The following is a 20,378-nucleotide window of genomic DNA, read 5'->3' as shown; positions in this document are numbered from 1 at the left end:
ATATAGTATGAAATATGGTGATAGGATAAGATAAGATAAAATCATATCATATGGTTTTTTTTTTTTTGTTTTGACAAATACTACGTACTAGTATTGCTAAAAGTCATAATTTAATAAATACAAAGTACTAATCAGCTAGCTCAACTAAATTTGTAACGTGAATTTGTTGCTCGTTTTAAAATAATTAAGTACGTCTTAATTACTAATTATAATTCATTAAATAAGACAGAAAAAAAAAAGACCATTATAAACGTAGGCAAAAAATATACTCGGTATCCCTTGATTTTGGTAAAGTTCGGATTTTTTTTTGTAAGAGATAAAAAGACATTATAAATTACAAATGGAGAAAGGGAGTTACAAATTTGTGACCTATCCTTAGCTCTTGAGGCCTTGACCTTAGCCACTAAGTCAAGATGTCGTACTTAGGTCATTTTGACCGGTTTTAATGTATTAGCATAAGGTCGTGTACTCGTATTTAGGTCAAAAATATTATAAAAATCGATCAATATTAGTCAAAATATTTTCGGGTCATGTAAAATAAATCAATAGCCTATGTTTTTTTTTTTTTTTCGTCCCTGTTTGTAACCTTTAATGGTGCAGATCTGATCTGTAATCTTGACTTAAGACGGTTTTCCTTTGATGTTCACTTTCAAGCTTGTAATACTGTACATAAGAGCCAAGATAACAACCTGAACAATCTGTACACACTCAAGAAGTGTCTTGAGTGTGACCGATGTTAGAGGAGATGTAGAAGATCAAGTCCAAGAGACTCGTAGTGTACGAATAAATCTTACAAAATTTATCAAATTCTATACTTCATGTTTGACAAAAGAACCTAGTACGACATATTCAAAGAGGGTTACCCGTAATCCCCCCTAACCCCCGCCTCCGACAGAATTCAGTACAAGTGTACAGGCAAATAAAAAGAAAAGTGAATGAAGAGCATCCAATTAACCAGAAACGTAATATATGGTGTATGAACTATCAGGGTCATTTTGGTAGAATCACTAGCCAATACTCTTCTATTATTCTGTTTATTCACTTTGAATTTATTGATTTTTTTCATTACACGTCGTCTGGAATAAACAATGGTAAATGATATACATAGCCATGTATAAGAAGCTACAAAAGGAAATATTGAGAATAAATTAACATTAGTTACACCAATTTGTGCGTGATTTTGTCATGAATTCCCAACTCATTTCCATTTTAGAAAGTATATATTTAATGCTTATATATATAGCCCCAAGGGCTACATATATCATTACTGATAAATAATTGTGTCACTCTCTCCCAGGATTGGTTAATTATTCTTCCTAACCAGATGTGATGTAGGTCTGTCTGCAATCATAAAAACTTCTCCATTTCTTCACAGGCCTCTTTCGCGGGATAACTGTGATAAATTCAGAAGTTTTCGACCTAAATGAAGGAAAAAGAACATTATTCTCATGCGCTACTAAAGTTTGAGATAAAACATCTCCAGATGCCTAGGTGAAATTTCAAAGAAAAAATTTACACCAAATAAAAAAGTGTACCTAAATAAGTAAACTGAAGATAAACTTACCAATAAAAGCCTAAAATAGAAAGTAATTTCGTGACAATGGAATAGCTGTTGCTGGAAAACATGTGAGCACCTCACCATCAGCAGTAACTGTGTAAGTATCAGGATCCACCGTAATCTTTGGCAGAGAATTATTGAGTTTCATGTCTTCTTTGGTAACACTCCTTACGCCACCCACTGCTTCTACTCTCTTGTCAAGCCCATACAGTTCCTTTACTCCCCTGTTTAGAGCTGCCTGTTAATGGAGAATCGAGCAGGTCTAAATGAAATTATTCTTAGGTGTGAACAACATGCACCAACAATACACACATGTGTACACAGTCATGGGCATTTTTATTTTCACCGTTCATTTGAACTAGTTTCTTCAGATACAATATGATATCAAAAAATGTTACCCATTTGCAATTGAAAAGAAAGTTATGTTTCGATATAAAGACAATACTTATAATTAAATGACTATAGAAAAGGCTGCATACGTAATATCAAGAACAAAAGAATAGCATTATTAGCAGATAGTAAAAGTTTTGACAGTGATGTAAGGTAAGACCTGCCTTTTGAAAAACAAATTGATTTATAAAACTAAATCTCAACCAAGAACCATAAGCATAAAAACACAAAGTAAAAAAATATTGTAATAAGGAAATTCAAAAGATTTCAGGAAAAGCATAGAATCTTATTAAAACATGTCCAATAAGTCTTTGTTTGCTTGCAGGATAAAGTTGTGGAAAATTTCAGAGTTAAGGTCAAACCAACATATATATCTTATATAGTTCCCATGGACGAACAGGCCCACTTTTCCATTGATTTTCATAAATCAGGTTCTTTATGTAAAAGATTCACAATGCGAATGTTCAAATTTTCTAATTGACTATTTTCCTAAAAAGTTTGATCAATTGTGCATACCTTGCTGACAAAAGCGATTGAATTAGCACTTCCAGCTTTTCCGAAAGCTCCAAACATAGGCCGCATGATCACCTGCAATAAAGCCTTGATAGATAAGAACTCGGCTAGACGCCCTCTTATAACATAACACCACTGGATGCTTCTACCCGGGTACATTTTCAGTACCTTTCAACTTGTATGGCCAATAAATTATGCAAGCTACATCATTAAATCTTCCCTCTGTCACTCATATTTGATTGGGGGTCACTTCAAAGGAACTTAGTTAAAACCCATGATTATCCTTAACTCTTTTAAGTACATCTCCAACATACCAGTTGGATTTCTTACATGTCCTTTGGATTATTTAGACAAGGCCTTAATAATATCATACAAAACAAAACGATAAAGTTCAAATTTTACATAATACGGTGTAATTAGAAAGTGTTCTAAATCACCTAATGCTATGCAACAACCAAAAATAGAGCTATTTAAAAGGAAATCGGGATGGAGGGAGCATCATGTGAATGCTAAATGCATAATATTCTGATGTTTGATAAACCATATCTAAGACATCGAACTAGTTTGCATATAATTCCTTTAAACAATGACAAAAAATTGTTACTGGCTCTGGTGTTGGTATGCTAGCATTAGCATCACCCATATTAGCCCATGCAATTTCACCACCTTTGATGATTATTTCTGGTTTTGCCCCAAAGAAAGCAGGATCCCACACAACAAGATCAGCCAACTTCCCAACCTGCAGGGAATAGTAATTCAATGAAAAAACTAGAACTCTCGTTGTATCTTTTCTTGCGTACTATGCATATGAGAGCCAAGTAAATCATGTAAAAAAAAAAAATTTAAAAATTTGGGAAAATTAATATTCAAGGAGAGACTTATAGATGATGCAAATTTTATGCCAAGCTGGTTTAAGCAACACACCTCAACTGATCCAACATACTTAGAAAACCCATTAGCTATGGCAGGATTAATGGTGTATTTTGCTATGTAGCGTTTAATTCTGAAATTATCATTGTCAGTTTCACTTGACGGCAGTGGTCCTCTCTGTAATTTCATCTTGTGTGCAGTTTGCCAAGTCCTACATATAACCTGCATAAATGAATATAACTGAGACTAGAAAGTCCAACTGTTCGATATACTGGTATATCAATCTAACAGAACAGCTTCTTGACAGCATTGACTTTCATGGACTAGTACTGGGGATAGCTTTTAAAATAGTCATATGGATATAGAAAAATACTGCATAAATCATTAATATCTTTATCAATGAGAACAGGAACGAAGATCGACACAGCTACTTTGGTATTTGGTAATTTTACCTTTTTTGTGAAATTTAGTGTTTCTTTCATACCCAAAACAGAATGATTCTTGTAAAAGTAATATATTCATTTCACACAACAAAGTGCAACTCACATTCTTAACCCTAAGACAAGGGATCAACTGTCTCTTGGGATTATCCTTCCCTAAAACATCCCCCAGGTGGCAAATCCCTCACTTTATGACAAAAGATTATTATAAAAAAAAAAAAAATAAATAAATTGCAAAACGTGACAGGAAGGAGAGGGAAGAGCACATAAAGATAAGCAAATATACTTTGCTTTACAGTAGATGATGTCATATTAACAAACCTCTCCAATGCGACCCATAGCCTGCGAGTCGGAAGATATGATACTAATGGCACCAATGTCATGCAGAATATCTTCTGCAGCTATTGTTTCAGCACGGATTCGTGATTCAGCAAAAGCCACATCTTCTGGAATGTCCTTGTTGAGGTGATGGCAGACCATCTGCATGAAGACAGAAGAAAAGGCAAAAAGCATAAATGAAATGGAGGCACACACACACGGACAGTGGGAGATAAAGAGGCATACCAGCATGTCAAGGTGCTCATCTACTGTATTCGAAGTGAAAGGTTTAGTAGGATTAGTTGAAGACGGAAGAACATTTTTAACTCCACAGACTTTGATTATATCAGGAGCATGACCACCACCTGCACCTTCACTGCTCAAGCAATACCATGAACAGATACATGCAGATAGTTTCAAGTTAATATTTCTGTGTACTTCACAAATCAAGTCTCATCATAAATATAGATGAAATATAACCACAATTCACACCTGTGGTACGTATGAATCGTTCTTCCTTTAAATGCATCAATTGTGTGTTCAACAAATCCAGATTCATTCAATGTGTCCGTGTGGATATTGACCTGGCAATGGGACAAAAGAGAAAAATCCAAGCCCATAGTAAGTAGTATGCTTAACTAAGCTGAAAAAATAATCTAAAAACTGAGTATTAGTGCAGCAAGCCAGCAAGTATCAGTCGCAGCTATTACACTGCTAGCTTGCTTCAATTTCCAAACCAATAGGTACTGAAATACTAATAAAGTACAGAATAAGCATTAAAAAATGAATTTTTATATATCCATATAAAGGAGGGAGGGATTCAAATTTCAAAGAGGAGATAGATAAGAGACGAAGAGAGGGTATATTTACTGCCAAAGACCCGTTAGCATAAGATTAGTTTGGGAGCAGTTTTTGGTACTTCATTGTACTTTGGGAATTTCTAATGAGTTAGGGTAAATCTGAGAAAACACCTTGAACTCAGAGCATTTTATATAATCTCCCATTATTGAATGAACCTGTACACAGGACTTATATAGCAAAACATGGATCTTAAGAAATTATTAGATAAGAACAAGTCGCACAAAAGAAATATGCCAGGTCTACAAAAAAAATCATTAATGATATCTGGGACAATAACCATTTGGATATTAATCCATATACCATATTCTTCACATAAATACTACGGACTAATACCTGAATATCATATTCTTCTGCAACATTAAGACAACTATCTATTGCAGCAGGAGTCGTTCCCCAATCCTCATGAAGCTTCAGTCCCATTGCTCCAGCAACTATTATTTCAGGAAGTCCTTCTGGCCTAGAACTATTACCCTAGTGACATTCAACAAAGTAGTTATAAGAGTTAATGTTTCAATCAGAGACTCAATACCTAAGAATTGTTACAGCGAACAAAATGGGAAATACACCCTCTGCCCCTAAAAGATCACCCCAAAACCTATTTGGTAAATTTTCCCACTTACAATCCAACTAGCTCTCTCTATCTATCTTTCATCATCAATAATTGTGTCCCCCATGTGCACAAATCTGGCTTTGCTTCTTAAAAAAGTGAAGTTAAAGGTTTGGGGCAATCTTATAGGGACATAGGGAGTACAAAGGATAAAATTATGCGTATTCATGCCACTTCCCAGCACCCAAGAGAACAAGCTTAAAATTCTTACAAAACAATGACGTAAGCCTACCTTACCAGTGAAACCAAAGTTTAATGGAATATCATCAGTGGATTTCAACATAAATTTCATGTGTGAAGGTGCAGGTGTGCAGGTAGTTGCACGTGTCCCAAAAGAAGGTCCAGTTCCACCTCCTACCAAAGTAGTAATTCCTACAAAAGCAATACAAGTTTAACAGGAAAAAAACGACAAGATATGTTTGACAAACAAGTAGAAGATGGTCCAGAATCCTAAAAAATAATTTCGACTTCAGTGTATTCATGAGCAATACATCATATATCAGCAATTTTTTATTTAAAACCATGGAACAACTACAGCCAATATATATATATATATATATATATTTTTTTTTTTTTTTTTTTTTTTTTTTTTTTTTTTTTGCAGCAGCTCACACAGAATTCAAATCAATTAGATCCTCACCACTGGATATTGCTTCAGAAGCCAATTGAGGACATATGAAGTGCACATGGCAGTCTATAGCCCCTGCTGTAACAATCATTCCTTCTCCAGCAATCACCTCTGTATTGACCTGATACATTTGATAATAAAAAACATTCAAATGCATTATGTACTTGAAACAAAATAGAAATCTAACTAGTACAAGTAGCACACAAATAGTGATTATTGTTACCCCAATGATCATGTTGGCTGATACACCATCCATTGTATCTGGATTACCCGCTTTTCCGAGGGCAATAATGTTACCACCCTTAATACCAATATCTGCCTTAAATATTCCGGTATAATCAATGATCGTGGCATTAGTGATAACAGTGTCCAGACAGACAGCTGATGGGTACCCAGAAGCCTGACCCATTCCATCCCTTAGAACTTTCCCGCCTCCAAAAACACATTCATCACCATAAACTGCAAAATCCCTTTCTATTTCTGCAAACAAATCAGTGTCACCAAGCCGGATTTTATCACCAGTTGTAGGACCATACATGTTTGCATAAGCCTCACGAGACATGATTTTAGTGAAATTCGAATCTTCTCCGGTGACTCCTCCACTGCAAACCAATTAGGAGGGGAGTCTATAAAGAATTCAAGCTATGACATTCACGTGTCTAGACATAAATACAGTATGCAGTAATTATTGACCTGGCATTATCTTCATCTGAATGTCCAAATCCTCTAGAATGTATAGTGTCCATTATAGTTTTGATTTTGGCATCATCAACTGGACCGTAAGCAATGTTGTTCCCCCCTCTAATGCATCTTTTGCCTCCAATACTTACAAGAGTGACACTTTTTGGATCCCCTGGCTAGCAAAATAAAAGGAACAAACAAACAGAAGAAAATCAAGTAAATTTAAGGTTCTACAATAACAGAAATTAGAAATATCAATAAAGCAACCTCTTAAAACAAAGTCAATTTTGGGTTTGGTTGAAAAATTGAAGGAAATGCATGATCATTCCAATTCCATATCATCTAGGAGTTATACAATAATCCTAAATCTATAGATGGGTGAGTAGCAATAGAGGACTCATCTCTTCACCAAAGAAAACAAAAAGTTATAGAGGACTTTTTCAATTCGTTATCTTGTTATATTCCCTTTTTCTTTGTCGGACGGTTCCTTGTGACGATACATGTTAGCCAACCCCAAATTATTTTGGGACTAAGGCTTTGTTGTTGTAGAGGACTGGCTAAGTTCAAATCGTTAACAATGGAACTATAGGAAGGCATAGTATTACTATAATGGAATGATAACACATTAACACAACCTCTGGAGCGGAAAGTTTGTAGCTGAACAATAGGCAGTCTCAACACTTCACTGGACAGATAATTTTTGCAGATAAAGGACTAAAATTATTTCAGCAAAGGAAGTTGATAGTGTAACAGTCAAACGCTTAAAATGCAGAGTCAAACCTCAAATCGTATTGCTGTTCCGGCAGGTATATTCAATCGCATGCCATAAGCTTTTCTTCGATCAAATATTAAGGAAGGATTCACCTCAATGAAATGATAGTGACTGCCAACCTGAACACAAGTACAAGACTGATTAGGAATATAAGAATGCTATACGCGGTCAACTGATACTGTGGTATAAACTTTAAAGAAAAAGGTCCTTAAAAACACTTTAAAACTACGGCTCAGGTACCCAAAAATAGGCCAAGAAAGAATTAGGATTCCAAAGCTTTCCCTTCGTTACACTGGCTGAGACAGTGTCCTTGGGTCCTAAGACTCCTAACAGCTGATTTAGTCTTGTTATAGGAGTTACTTGTGTTTAATTGCTTTCCTAGGAAGCACTTTATAATGGTTCTTATAGTGAGGGTTTAATGTGTTGGGATTTGTTTTATGTATGTAATTCCTATATTTATGGAGTCTTAGGTTTCAAAAGTTATACTTCATATCAGATAATTAGTGGGCAGCACTGGTTCTTTAATTGGCCGGGGTTAGTGTTAGTAAGCGTTCATTTAGTTTCCTTGCAGGGCAGCAAAATAAGTTAGTTGTTTTCTCCTGAACTGTGTAGAAGATACAAGGAAAGTTAAATTATTTTTGCCATAAATTCAAGTCACATGCCCGCAAATATAGTTGGATGCATATGAATTAATATGTCTATCTTGAGCTGTTGTGCTTGAACCATTGAGAGAGAGAATTCTTTATAAAAATTCAAACAAAGGTCTAGTGTCGTTGCCATTAAAATCAAACTCAGTTGTCGCATATTGAAGATATCCTTCACCTTGCCACCAAATTAATCTCTTAAATCAATCTATTCACGTAAATCTAGTTAAGGAGTGCACCTGAACCGGTCTATCTCCGTTGTTAACAACTTTGAGGATTACTGCTCTCCTGCCATTGTTCAGGGAGATGTCTCCAACCCCAGGCCTTAGCTCACCGGGTACAATATCGTCTTCCAACTCCGGGAATGTGTCCAATGATGGAACTGCAAAGCTAAAGTTTTAATCAATGCCTAGTAAATGAATGTTCATCATGGTGCTACTGAATATGCTGCTGAAAACCAGTAGATAAAGTGACGTAAACAAAAAGAAGTGCAGATTGTAACCTGGAAGAAAGGAACCATCAAGAGCTAACTCTAAGTTTCCGTTTTCACTAGCAATAGGATCATGGACGGTGATCAACTTAGTCCCATCTGTGAAGGTCCCTTCAACCTAAACATGAAAGCAATACATTTATGTAGTAATGTTCTGAAAAAAAGAAAGAAAAAAAAAAGCAGTTACAAACTCTGAGTCCTAAATAATGAATCTCGTTTGACTGATTCACTGTGTTCTAAAGTCCAGAAACTACTAAACAAAAGTGATTCCCAAATTATCATGAAAGAAGACAAGCTGTCACGCCTGTCAGAATCCATGAAAGGAACACCCTGAGAGATCAGAATAACAAATCTGAAACCAGGAAACTTTATCTTCGATTAATCAGCAACATGACTCTGGACCATTTTACGGTCAAAATACACAAAGTTTATTAAGAATTGAAGCCATGTACCTGGACAGTATGTAAAATGTGAACAACAGCTGGAAGGACCTGTCGCCTGCCATAACCAAAATTTTAGGTTAGCTTCTCATTACAAGTGAGAAGACATTATCAAATGTTGAAAAGTGATGTACTATAAGTCTATAGCTGGTTATAACTCTTTATGCAACTGGTTAGTGGTCGTATATGGTTCCAAACAGCGTTATTTGGCTAGGGATGCTTCCTCTACCATCACTTGAGTTTTTAATACCTGTTCTAAAATCTCCAAAAATGGCCCGATTTCGCGAATTATAGTCTTTAAATTAGACTCCAGAGAACAAATTCAGATTCGGCAAAATTAGGCATCGAGATACTCCTCAACACATCTAGGGATGCCTCCCTTGCCATCACTTGATTTTTCGACTCTAGGTCCAAAATCTTCAAAATGATCCGATTTCGTGAATTATAGACTTCAAATTTTTTAAACTCAGAAGAACATTTTTGGATCGGACAAGATTAGGCATTGAGGTGCTTCCCACCTGGGATGCTCTATTGTAACTCTTAACAACCGATGCATTAAAATTCCGAAACAACCACATATTAGACTTAACTCATTTTCGAAACTTTATAGACCTAACGGAATGCCTATTATGGTTCAAAACAAACATTTTTTATTTTGGGGAACACCATACACATTCAGTTCGTTTTTGGAAAATTTTCTCAAAAATGGCCTCTAAGCACTTATTATAGTTTTCGATTTCGAGTTATTTGGGCCCGAAAAAAAAAAAAATCAAGGTGCTTCCCATGGACTCCACAAGACCCCGAGAGGCCATTTGGGTGGTTGGAACCATCAACATTGCCTTTAAGTTGTCAATGTAGTAGGTTACGTGCAAGTCTCTTTTTATTAACTCAATGCTACCACGGGCCTTTATGCGACCAATCAGTGGTCGTATATGGATCCAAACAACATTATTTGACCTAGGGATGCCCCCCTGCCATCACTTGAGTTTTTGTCATCGAGTCTCAAAATCTCCATAAATGGTCCAATTTCGTGAATTATTGTCTTCAAACTTAGACTCTGGAGAACATTTTTGGACTCGACAAGGTTAGGCATCAAGGTGCTTCCCAAAGTAAAGCCTTCTAATTTACTACTTCCTCATCTCAAATTAAAAGATCTATCAATAGGTTTGATTGTTTGAGCATACTTTTCTAAAGGTAGTAAAGAAAGCTACAACCATCCATACAATTAGTTACAGTATTGGGTTCTAATCTCAACTACGCATGTAAAAGCCACATCATAAAAGTGGCATAAAAGATTTTAAGATACTCCATACAATATTTTTAACAAAGGTAGTAAAGAAACCAACAGTCATTCATACAATCTGGTAACTTTAAGAACGTACTTTTAAAATGGACCTAATCCGAAAAAATTTCTTCACCCAAATTCTTAACAGCATCCCAAACTTCCTCCACAAAACAGTCTTTCCCAGATCACCAACTACCACTACAGGATGGAAGATCACTCTTTATGACAGTGCTCATCATAAAGAGAAATATTTTCCTTCCACAGTAGATATAATGACAATGAGTTTGTGAGTTTTCCTCAACAGATCAAAATCTATTTCAAGCAACACATTTACATAATTTTTTTTTGGTGCAAACATTCACATAACAATATAGTTGTGAAACAACACATGGAGGTCTGAATATAAAAACAAAAGGAAACAAAACAAGTGACTTGTATCAGTTTTCGGCATGATAATACAATTGTTTACAATCAGAAGGTTGATCCCGGAGAGTAGGAGACACAGACATGAGGAAAACTGGAAAAGTAACTTCTTTTCCGGAAGAGCATTTTCCTAGATATGACCAAAACATAAAAATAAAAACTACTTCGTATAAGTTACCTTCCAAGAAGCTGCTTCCCAATGTCCATAAGTTCTGCCACACTCTTGTTTCCAACACGAACAAAACTTAAAATCTATAGAATAAAACAATTACAGTATATCAACCTTTTTGCTTTGAGGCTTTAAACCACATACCAAACACATTCAACCAGATGATAAATCTTCGATACTTAATAGTGACGAATTGACCCTTCAATTAGAAGGTGATTGCTTGAGAAATTATTTTCAACAGGTGGCAGGGAACTAATAAGGTGGAAGTCAGATCCTAGCTCCTTGACTTAGGTAAAGGATTGGGTATGAGGTATTAGCTGATAGCCCCAAATCCCATCAATATCAAGGGGTTATATGGGGTGCAAAGAATTTTACAAATATCCGTGTATACAAGAACTAATACTCAACCATGCTTCCACAAATTTGTTAACATTAGAAAGTCTACATTAAAAAAAATCGTTAAGAGATGCTTAAACAATTTAGAAATAAAAATATGAATGGCATGGGTTTATAAAGCGGCAGTAAGTGGTAGCCACCTGAGTTGCTATGACAGCCACAGCTTCGGTATAATTGAGCCTAAGACCACTAGCAAGACGCTTTTGCGCAAGGAAACCAGCATTATGAAGAGCTAGTTTCTCGACCTCTCTAGGACACAATTTCATTTGTAACTTTCCTTCAGAAATTTGCACCACTATCAACTGCAATCATTTACAATGATAGAAGTGAGTAAGAAGATCCCATACATATAATTATAATAAAAACAAGAAACACGGACATTAATGAAAACAATTCTCATGCATTCCTCTAAGTCACACATTGCTTCTATCCTTCAATTTCTTCCTATACATGTTTTACCGGGTATATAGAACAAAGGCTTTAACCAAGTAGAAACATGTCAACAAATGAAAACAGAATCAAAAGGCCAAGAACTAGAACGAAGTACATAAAAGAAAACCTTGCATTTTTCTGGAATCAATTAACACTACATATACCTTAATTCAAGGAGGAAGAGGAAACATGATTGAATGGATGTGATTTCGGTCAATAGAAAGCAATGCCTTTACGATGCTTTCCCCACACCCCAAATATCAAAACATTAGGGAATCTGATTAACCTACTTGCCAACCCTGAGGCCATTTTTTATCAAGCAGAAAAGACTTTCCACCACCTTAGAACAGATTATGAAACTTCGAAACTCGACGATTTTAGATCAAGGAAAATTGATTGTAGCCACCCTCCCTCAACAATGATCTACTAAGTATATTCTTGAATTTACACAAAATAATTTTCTCTCGCTTCCCATTTCCATTATTTTAAATATTTTACCATTTCCATCCTTCTTTTCCCCTCCATTTTTGGGGGGATTTTGTCCAATTTGAGTATTCTACCCAGCAGTTGAACACTTGAACCACTATTCAAACACCAAATTATGCCCAACATAAACAGCCATTAAATAGAACAAAAATTGATATGTATTAATTTAGTTAGTCCCAGAAAAATCATAAGAAAATACAAGTATGAAACTAGTAAAAATCGAAGGAAATTCATGCATGTCAAATTAAAGAAAGTAAGCAACTACAAATTCCAGACATTTGATTAAAAAATGAAACTTTGGGGAAAAAAAATTATCAAAACATTCATACCCATTACAAAATCTAAATTACAAAATCAAAATAATTAAAATGCTGCATTTGACTAAATCAAGAACAATGGGGGAAAGAAAGACAGTTGAACCTTGGAATTAAATTGGGAATTGAAGCTTCAAACGTTGAATTAATTCAATAGAATAGGACGATTGGGAGTTTTGAGAGCATCAGTGAGCAGCAAACTAGTTCAATATTGCTTCTCTTACTCACTTTGACTTCAGAAAATTTGTCTTATTGAATTGAAGTTTAATTTCATGTTTTATTTCAATAAATGGACTTAATTAATCAATGGTTGACTGGTTGTAATAAATTTTAATGAAGTCATCAAGTCAATTGTGGCAAAATCGCTAAAGGTGAAACTCGTCAATTCGACTCAAACTCACACAAAATTACCGGTTAAGGACTTAAGGATACTTAGTTATAAACTTATAATACGTACTACTAAATACTTCGTAATTGAGTTCAATTGGGTTAGGGTTTATATAGATAAATTTTTGTAAGACGTACATCGTAATTAATAGAAATCTTTTTCTATTATTCTACCGGCAATTAGGTAATTTCGGAAAAGGAGCAAAAAGTAATCATTTTTGAAAAATATAAAAGGAGCCTCTTATATTATTAAAACTCAATGACAATACATGCAATTCTGCCATGTATCAACAAAGGCATGTAATTGCGCCATGTGACGCCATTACTTGGCATATGATGTGGCGCCATGTAGTACCATTAATTATCACCATTATTTCCATATTCATTACATCACTATGATTTAATTTTTACCACCACTTAAATAGTGAATTACGTTTGTAAATTCCAAACTTTAGTAATATATGTACAATTTTTATTCAAATTTATTTAACAACAGTGTATGGGGTTTAATATAATAACAAAATTAATCTCATCTCTTACATTTGCTCAAACATACAACTCTACAACTATTTAGAATATATAACTAACAAACATGTAGTACTTTTCATGCTAATAATGTTTTTTCTTTTTAAAAAATAAATATTTCCATTTTAGGAGAATTATTATAACAGTCGAAGAACTTTGAATACTCACTATTAGATAATGAATTTTGGTGTTCAATATTTTTTGAAAAACAAGTACAAGTACTTTTATTAAAATAAAATAAAACAAATAAATAAATAAAACAATAATCATTTAAAAAGATTAACTAATCAATAATTATATTTCACTTAATTTATCATATTAAAATTTAGTTTTAATATACATACAATTATTCGGGGCATTGTCCGGGCTAAAAACTAGTTTATATTTATATCCTAATACTCGAAGAAGAATAAGGAAAAATTGACCTTCATCAAATGCGTGAAATATCATAATTGAAACCTGGCACTAAAGATATGCTGCACTGGCTACTAGTCAAAGGTCATGCTAGTACATATGAGCAACCAACTAATATTTTATGATGTTAAGACCAATTTTGCTTAAAAATAATAATCATTACTTTGTGCTTTTTATTTTTTTTAATTTGGTTTAAACAAATTTTAAATAGACTTTTAAATGAACACACTAAACATAGTATAGAATGGATAACAAAATTTAAAATTACCGTTTGTGGCACAAGACGAACCTAGCAAACAAAATAAACGAGTTATCCGCGAGCCAAAATGGTTTGAGTTAGGCTCATTTAGCTTATTCACTTGTTCCTAAATGAAGGAGTAACAAATGAGTTTTTAATCGGATTTATAATTTATGAAAAATAATAACAATAGCCCTAAGGGCTTTAAAGACCATGTATAAGAATCTATTAAAAGGAATATTGAAGATACATTAATATTAACTAGCCTTTTGGCCCGTTCGATGCACGGGTTCTTACCTAAGTTATTTCATATGTTAGTATGTTTTTCAATAGTTGAAACTTTTGATATGAAATACGAAGTAATTGTTTCATTGCTAAAACTTAAAGGGAAAAAAAGAATGAGGGTAGAACAATGGAAAAAGATAATGAAATTTAGTTACGTATATATACATGAAGCTTGTAGGATATGAAATGACATATTAGTTTAAGTTATGTTTTAAGTCTAGGAATTAAAAAGACAATTTTTATATAATTCAATTCATTTGTTTATGTGAAGGATATTAATTGGTTCAACTTTATATTATTATGATGGAAATGAAACACTTCATTTTCTTAATTGAATTTGCAAGTTATGGAATACATTAAGACTTAAACAAAAAGATTAAAAGGGGTGACATGTGTCATATGTGGTATTGAGTGACTTGTGATGACATGTGTCATATGAAAAATTATGGTTTGTGTTTTTAAATACTAAGTATAGATTACACTAATTTACGTATAATTTTATCATAAATTTTCAACTTAATTTCATTTTAAAAGGTATGTCTTGATGTTTATATACGTAGTATTTCTGTTCTTTAGAATCTAGTTGCACACAACCCGTGTAAACCTCGAGCTAAACGGCGGCGCAATCACCATTTCCGCCATCATTGCAACTCCATTTCAATGGATAAGCTCCCGATTCTTCAATTCGAAGACAAAATCGTTGAAACAGTCAAGAACAACCTCGTCACTGTCTTAATCGGAGAAACTGGTTCCGGCAAAAGTACCCAACTTTCCCAAATCCTCTTCCGACATGGTTTCGCCGATTCCGGCACCATTTGCGTCACACAACCTCGCCGTGTCGCCGCCGTCTCCGTCGCACGCCGTGTCGCCCAAGAAATGGGGGTCCGACTTGGGGAAGAAGTTGGCTACGCAATTCGATTCGAAGATCGAACTTCAACAAAAACCCGAATCAAATACCTAACTGATGGTGTTCTTCTTAGAGAGAGCTTATCTGATTCAGAACTTCGATCATATTCCGTGATAATCTTAGATGAAGCTCATGAAAGGAGTTTGAATATGGATATTTTGATGGGTCTTGTGAAAAGATTGGTGGGTATTCGTGATTCGGCGAATTTTAGGGTTTTGATTACTTCGGCAACTCTTGAAGGGGAGAAAGTTTCTGAATTTTTTAATGGGTGTCCTGTGCTAAATGTGCCTGGGAAGCTGTTTCCGGTGGAGGTGATATACACGGATGAAGTGACTAAGAGTTTTGTCGAGGCGGCGTTAAAGAAGGCGATCGATATACACGTTCGGGAGCCTGAAGGGGATATATTGATCTTTATGACAGGTCAGGAGGATATAGAGAAGTTGGTGCAGAAGCTGGAGGATCGAGTTAGGAGCTTAGAGGAAGGTTCTGTAATGGATGCTGTGATTTATCCACTTCATGGGTCATTGCCACCCGAGTTACAGGTTCGAGTTTTTAACCCTCCGCCGAGTAATTGTAGGAGATTTATTGTTGCAACTAATATTGCTGAAACTTCTTTGACTGTTGATGGTGTTGTGTATGTTATTGATTCTGGTTATGTTAAGCAAAGACAGTATAATCCTCAAACTGGGATGTATTCATTAGATATTGTACAGATTAGTAGAGTGCAGGCTAATCAACGAGCGGGGCGTGCTGGGAGGACATGCCCCGGGAAATGTTATAGGTTATATTCATCTATTGTGTATAAAGATGATTTTATGGAGGCCGCGGTGCCTGAGATACAGAGAACCTCACTTGCAGGGAGTGTCCTGTATTTGAAGTCCTTGGACCTCCCTGGCATTGATATTCTTAAGTTTGATTTTTTGGACCCGCCTTCTTATGCTTCTTTAGGTGATGCACTTAGGCAGTTGTATCTCATTGATGCAATAGATGAGAATGGAGCGATAACTAGTGTTGGAAGAACCATGGCTGAGCTTCCGTTGGAGCCTTCTTTGTCTAGGACTCTAATAGCAGCCAATGAGAATGGAAGTCTGTCACAGGCTTTGACAATTGCTGCCATGTTATCGGCTGAAACTTCTTTGCTTCCTAGTTTTGCTAAAGGGTCTGAAAAGAAACGGAAGCACACTCCCTTGAAGCTTCCTGATGGAGGAGGTTTGGGTGATCATATACAACTGCTGCAGATTTTTGAGTTGTGGAATGAAACAGGCTATGATATTGAATGGTGTAAAGAGTATGGATTGCAGATACGAGGGATGTCATTTGTCAAAGATGTTCGTGGGCAGCTGTGTCAGTTAATGCAGAAGATGGCCAAATGTGCTACAGAAGTTCAAGGGAAACACCAGTCCAGAGAGAGAAAAATGAATTACAGAAACTTGAGGAGGGCATTATGTGTTGGTTATGCTAATCAGCTTGCTGAACGAATGATTCGCCATAATGGGTATCGAACACTTGGGTTGAAGTCTCAGCTTGTTCAAGTGCATCCATCATCTGTGTTGCAACCCGATGAGGATGGAATGCTTCCGAATTATGTTGTGTACCAGGAGTTGATTACAACATCTAGTCCATTTATGCGGAATGTGTGTACTGTAGAAATGCAATGGATCTCCCCCATCTTAAAGAAGCTTGAGACTCTTGATATCAACAAACTCAGTGGGGGCTTCACTGATCCTGAGGATGGCATTAAAGAGAAAGATCAAGGTGTGTCAAAGAAGGAAGTGAAGGAAGTTGAGTCTCCTGCTGATCGGGATAGTAAAATCCAAGCAGCTCGAGAGCGTTTCCTTTCTCGTAAAGTGAAGAAGTAGCTTTAGGATAAGAGCTATCTATAATTCTTTATTGCCACAGATATTAGTCATTTACTTGGTGAAATTAATAGTAGCTGTGTTATAGGCCGTGTTTTTGCTGATTTGTTGAATTCTCCTCTTCACCATTAACCATGTAATTGTATCATTTTGAGATTTATACAGAGTAGTAATTTCTTGTTATTGACAGTTGATTATGGAGAGCTCATGTTTGGGGAGAAACCTTAGATGTTTCTTTGGAATCAGTGGTGATTTTCGTTGGAATATTTGTGAATTGTTAATTGTATTAAATCAAGAATGGGACTACGTAAATTCGCCAAGTAAAGGCCATCTAGTTTGCTTTGATCACTGTCTTCCAATCTTTTAAGTAATTGTATCTCTTATTTTCATCGGCAGCTCCCATTTTTGAGGTTTTCCATAGAAAGAGATGTACAGCTCTCTACCAACGTAATTAATACATGGTAATTCTTCATCCCTTTTGTCTTCTTTGGTCACAAGGGCGGATATTCATGTATCAGTATTCAGTACTCCGTATTATGGTAAGTTTTGCCTTACAAGAACATTGCATATTATTGTTGGTGTCAACAATCTATGCCTTAGGGGCTTACAGTATGGATTCTTTGGCATTACGACCTTGCTTTGCTATCACAACGCCATCCATAGATCAAATTGTTTGCGGATCAATTTTGTTTGATTGAGTTATACATTCATAGAGTAAGAATTAACATCATTATCTCAATTTCAGTTCAAAGCATGGTATTATTTATGTTCCATGGTCTAAGGGCCTGTTCACTTCAGCTTAATTTCAGTTCAGTTCAACTCCAATCAGTTCAGTTCAGCTCCTAATTTCTTTCTCTCATAAAATATTCATTTCAGCTCTATTCAGTTCAGTTTGGCTCGATTCAATTCAATTAAGCTCACTTCAGTAAATGTGAACAGACCCTAAAAATAATCAAACTTTCAAAGGGTAAAAACCTTTCTAGTCTCAGCATTTACTTCCAACAAAAGAAAAAACAATACTTCGTAATAGATGAATCTTTACAAACTCTATTAAGCAAGCTGAAAATAAAAAAGACAAAACTATTATTTTTTGTACACAATAAAATCTGAGATCACCAAGCCACCATAGTAGCTTCAACCATCAATAATGCCATAAGCGGATCAAAGCCATTACTACTCTTCACCCTTTTTTTAGTTTTCTTTACCGGTTGGCTTTTATGTAAGGAGTCACTTTGGTCCTTAAATTGATCCACCCGGCTACATGTTCAATAGGGTTCTAGACTTCTCGAGGTTTTTTAAGTCTCTACCTACTACATTGGTCATTTTCCCTTAAAAGGTGTCTTTATATAAAATATAAAAAAAAAAAAACCGTCAGTGATGGGCCCCCCACTTGGTTTCTTGTGAGAAGTTGTAAAACTCTGAAAAGTGGAGAGAGAAAGCATTAGATTTCATAATCTTAAAAAAGTGAAAGAGGGAAAGTGAAAGGTTTGCGCTCAAGGAGACGAAGAAACTGCAACATTTCAAGGGAATTGAAGGCGTAGAAATTCTAGCGCTCGGTTTGAAGACACTGAACATCCATCTTGCGGTTAGTTTGTTGGTAATTTTGTCAAAAAATTTAGGATTTTAGCATTTGTTGAAGTATTAGGGTTTTATTATATATTTGCACTGTATTTTTATAGATTTTAATTTCTGTATTTTTATAGATTTTAATTTTGGATTTTTTGTTATATGTGCAAATTTACGGTTCTTATAGATTTTGATTTTGGGTTTTTTGTTATCTGTGCTGCATTTTTTTGTGGTGAAATTTGATTATGTGAAGTTGTCATTTTTGGGCTCATGTTTGAAATTTGTGTGATGGATGATTGATGAATTTTATAAAATGGATGATTTTTTGTTATTATAATTGTTGAATTTTGGGGTGTTGTTGGAAAATGGATTTGTTTGTCGTGTTTGTGTGTTCATGTTGTTATGTTATGAAGTTTTAGAGTGATATCACTGATAATGTGGGAAAATGGATTAATTATAGTGATATCACTGATAATGTGGGAAAATGCGAATTTTGTGAACAGAAGGGTATAATGGTGCCTGTATATGCAGCGTTGGTATTGTATTAATACCATTATGTGTCTGTTTGGTATTGTATTAATACCATTGTGTGTTGGTATTGTATTAATACCATTGTGTGTTCATTGTGTGTTTGGTATTGTATTAATACCATCAGAGCACATCTTGTTAGGTGTCGATGAAAAAGATAAGCATATATTTTATTTATAAATTTATAAAACAGCTAATCACTTCCCCTTAAAAGTTGATATAAATTGAGTAAATTGTAGTGAGCACATTAATCAAACCCTAGGCAATGGCACAATATAAATGCATGCTATTATATTGTGGTGTTTGTGTGTTCCATGTGTGTCTTTTGTTGTAATGTGATTTGAATTCTTGTGTTTAATGGATTGTATATTTTTGCTTTGTTTTAGTCATGGTGTTGGAGAAATCTGGTGACTCCTCAATAACCTTAGCTTGTTTTGCTCTGATGGATATACGTGTTGATATTAATTATTGGTATCATTGGTGAATTATGCAGGATGGGGGTGATGTAAAAGCTGGATGGGTGAAGTTGCTAATTGAAGACCTCAGATCAGCCTGCAATGAACGACGACAGGACCTTGATGGCCTCATCACAGAAGCACAAGAGGGTTAGGTAGTTTGACTTGTTAGTTGGATTCGGTTTAGGAGAAGTGGGTCAAAGAACATTTTTTTAAGTATTTTGGATGCAGTTGTAAAATATATGTTGGTAAATGGGGGGTCCAATACTTTAGTTTTTGGGGGTAAAGTATGTTGATCAGTTGTGTTGAATCTGCACTTGAATCATGTATTTGGTACCATCTAATACAAAGATCGTACCTCTTATTACACCATCCTGACCATAGATAGTACCTTACCCACTTAGGAATGGTACCATATTTTGGTGAGGATGTCAATGGTACTTTGATATATATTTTGGATAATCATATACCATCCTGACTATAGATGGTACATTTTACAA

The 20,378-nt window shown here is 35.1% G+C and overlaps 1 protein-coding gene and 1 pseudogene across 4 annotated transcripts; one reads left to right on the top strand and one right to left on the bottom strand.

The window, feature by feature from the left end:
• Positions 1–871: 871 nt before the first annotated feature.
• On the bottom strand, positions 872–12,961 carry LOC145581640 (urease-like). 4 transcript variants are annotated; one of them, XM_081638658.1, is made up of 20 exons: positions 12,824–12,961; positions 11,626–11,787; positions 11,099–11,172; positions 9,225–9,270; positions 8,785–8,890; positions 8,522–8,664; positions 7,647–7,757; positions 6,879–7,042; positions 6,409–6,787; positions 6,198–6,306; positions 5,790–5,929; positions 5,284–5,421; positions 4,582–4,673; positions 4,336–4,465; positions 4,093–4,251; positions 3,386–3,553; positions 3,066–3,200; positions 2,465–2,536; positions 1,565–1,796; positions 872–1,419 (listed from the first exon to the last, which is right to left on the bottom strand). In XM_081638658.1, the coding sequence occupies exons 2-19, from the start codon at positions 11,749–11,751 to the stop codon at positions 1,575–1,577; spliced, it is 2,514 nt and encodes an 837-aa protein (XP_081494784.1). In that variant the 5' UTR covers positions 11,752–11,787; positions 12,824–12,961; the 3' UTR covers positions 872–1,419; positions 1,565–1,574. The 4 variants fall into 4 exon arrangements, with proteins under 4 accessions (XP_081494784.1, XP_081494786.1, XP_081494785.1 ...); XM_081638660.1 differs by lacking the exon at positions 872–1,419 and having other exon boundaries at positions 1,660–1,796; positions 3,128–3,200; XM_081638659.1 differs by lacking the exon at positions 872–1,419 and having other exon boundaries at positions 1,702–1,820.
• A 2,189-nt stretch (positions 12,962–15,150) lies between these two features.
• On the top strand, positions 15,151–17,512 carry LOC145581639 (putative pre-mRNA-splicing factor ATP-dependent RNA helicase DEAH4 pseudogene; annotated as a pseudogene).
• The last annotated feature ends 2,866 nt before the right edge of the window (positions 17,513–20,378 follow it).

The sequence above is a fragment of the Chenopodium album genome, chromosome 15 (genome assembly GCF_948465745.1).
Source record: "Chenopodium album chromosome 15, dcCheAlbu1.1, whole genome shotgun sequence".
Classification (NCBI taxonomy): domain Eukaryota; kingdom Viridiplantae; phylum Streptophyta; class Magnoliopsida; order Caryophyllales; family Amaranthaceae; genus Chenopodium; species Chenopodium album.
The sequence above is the reverse complement of the archived record's forward strand: the minus strand, read 5'-3'. Positions and strand labels throughout refer to the sequence as shown.

Bases quoted from the DNA above. Each gene is read 5' to 3' on its own strand.
- LOC145581640 (XM_081638658.1), bottom strand. From the start codon at position 11,751: ATGAAATTGTGTCCTAGAGAGGTCGAGAAACTAGCTCTTCATAATGCT. The intron at 5,422-5,789 runs GTAGGCTTACGT...GAATGTCACTAG, and splicing joins ACTTTGGTTTCACTGGTAAG to GGTAATAGTTCTAGGCCAGA. The intron at 3,201-3,385 runs GTGTGTTGCTTA...TATTCCCTGCAG, and splicing joins AGTATGTTGGATCAGTTGAG to GTTGGGAAGTTGGCTGATCT.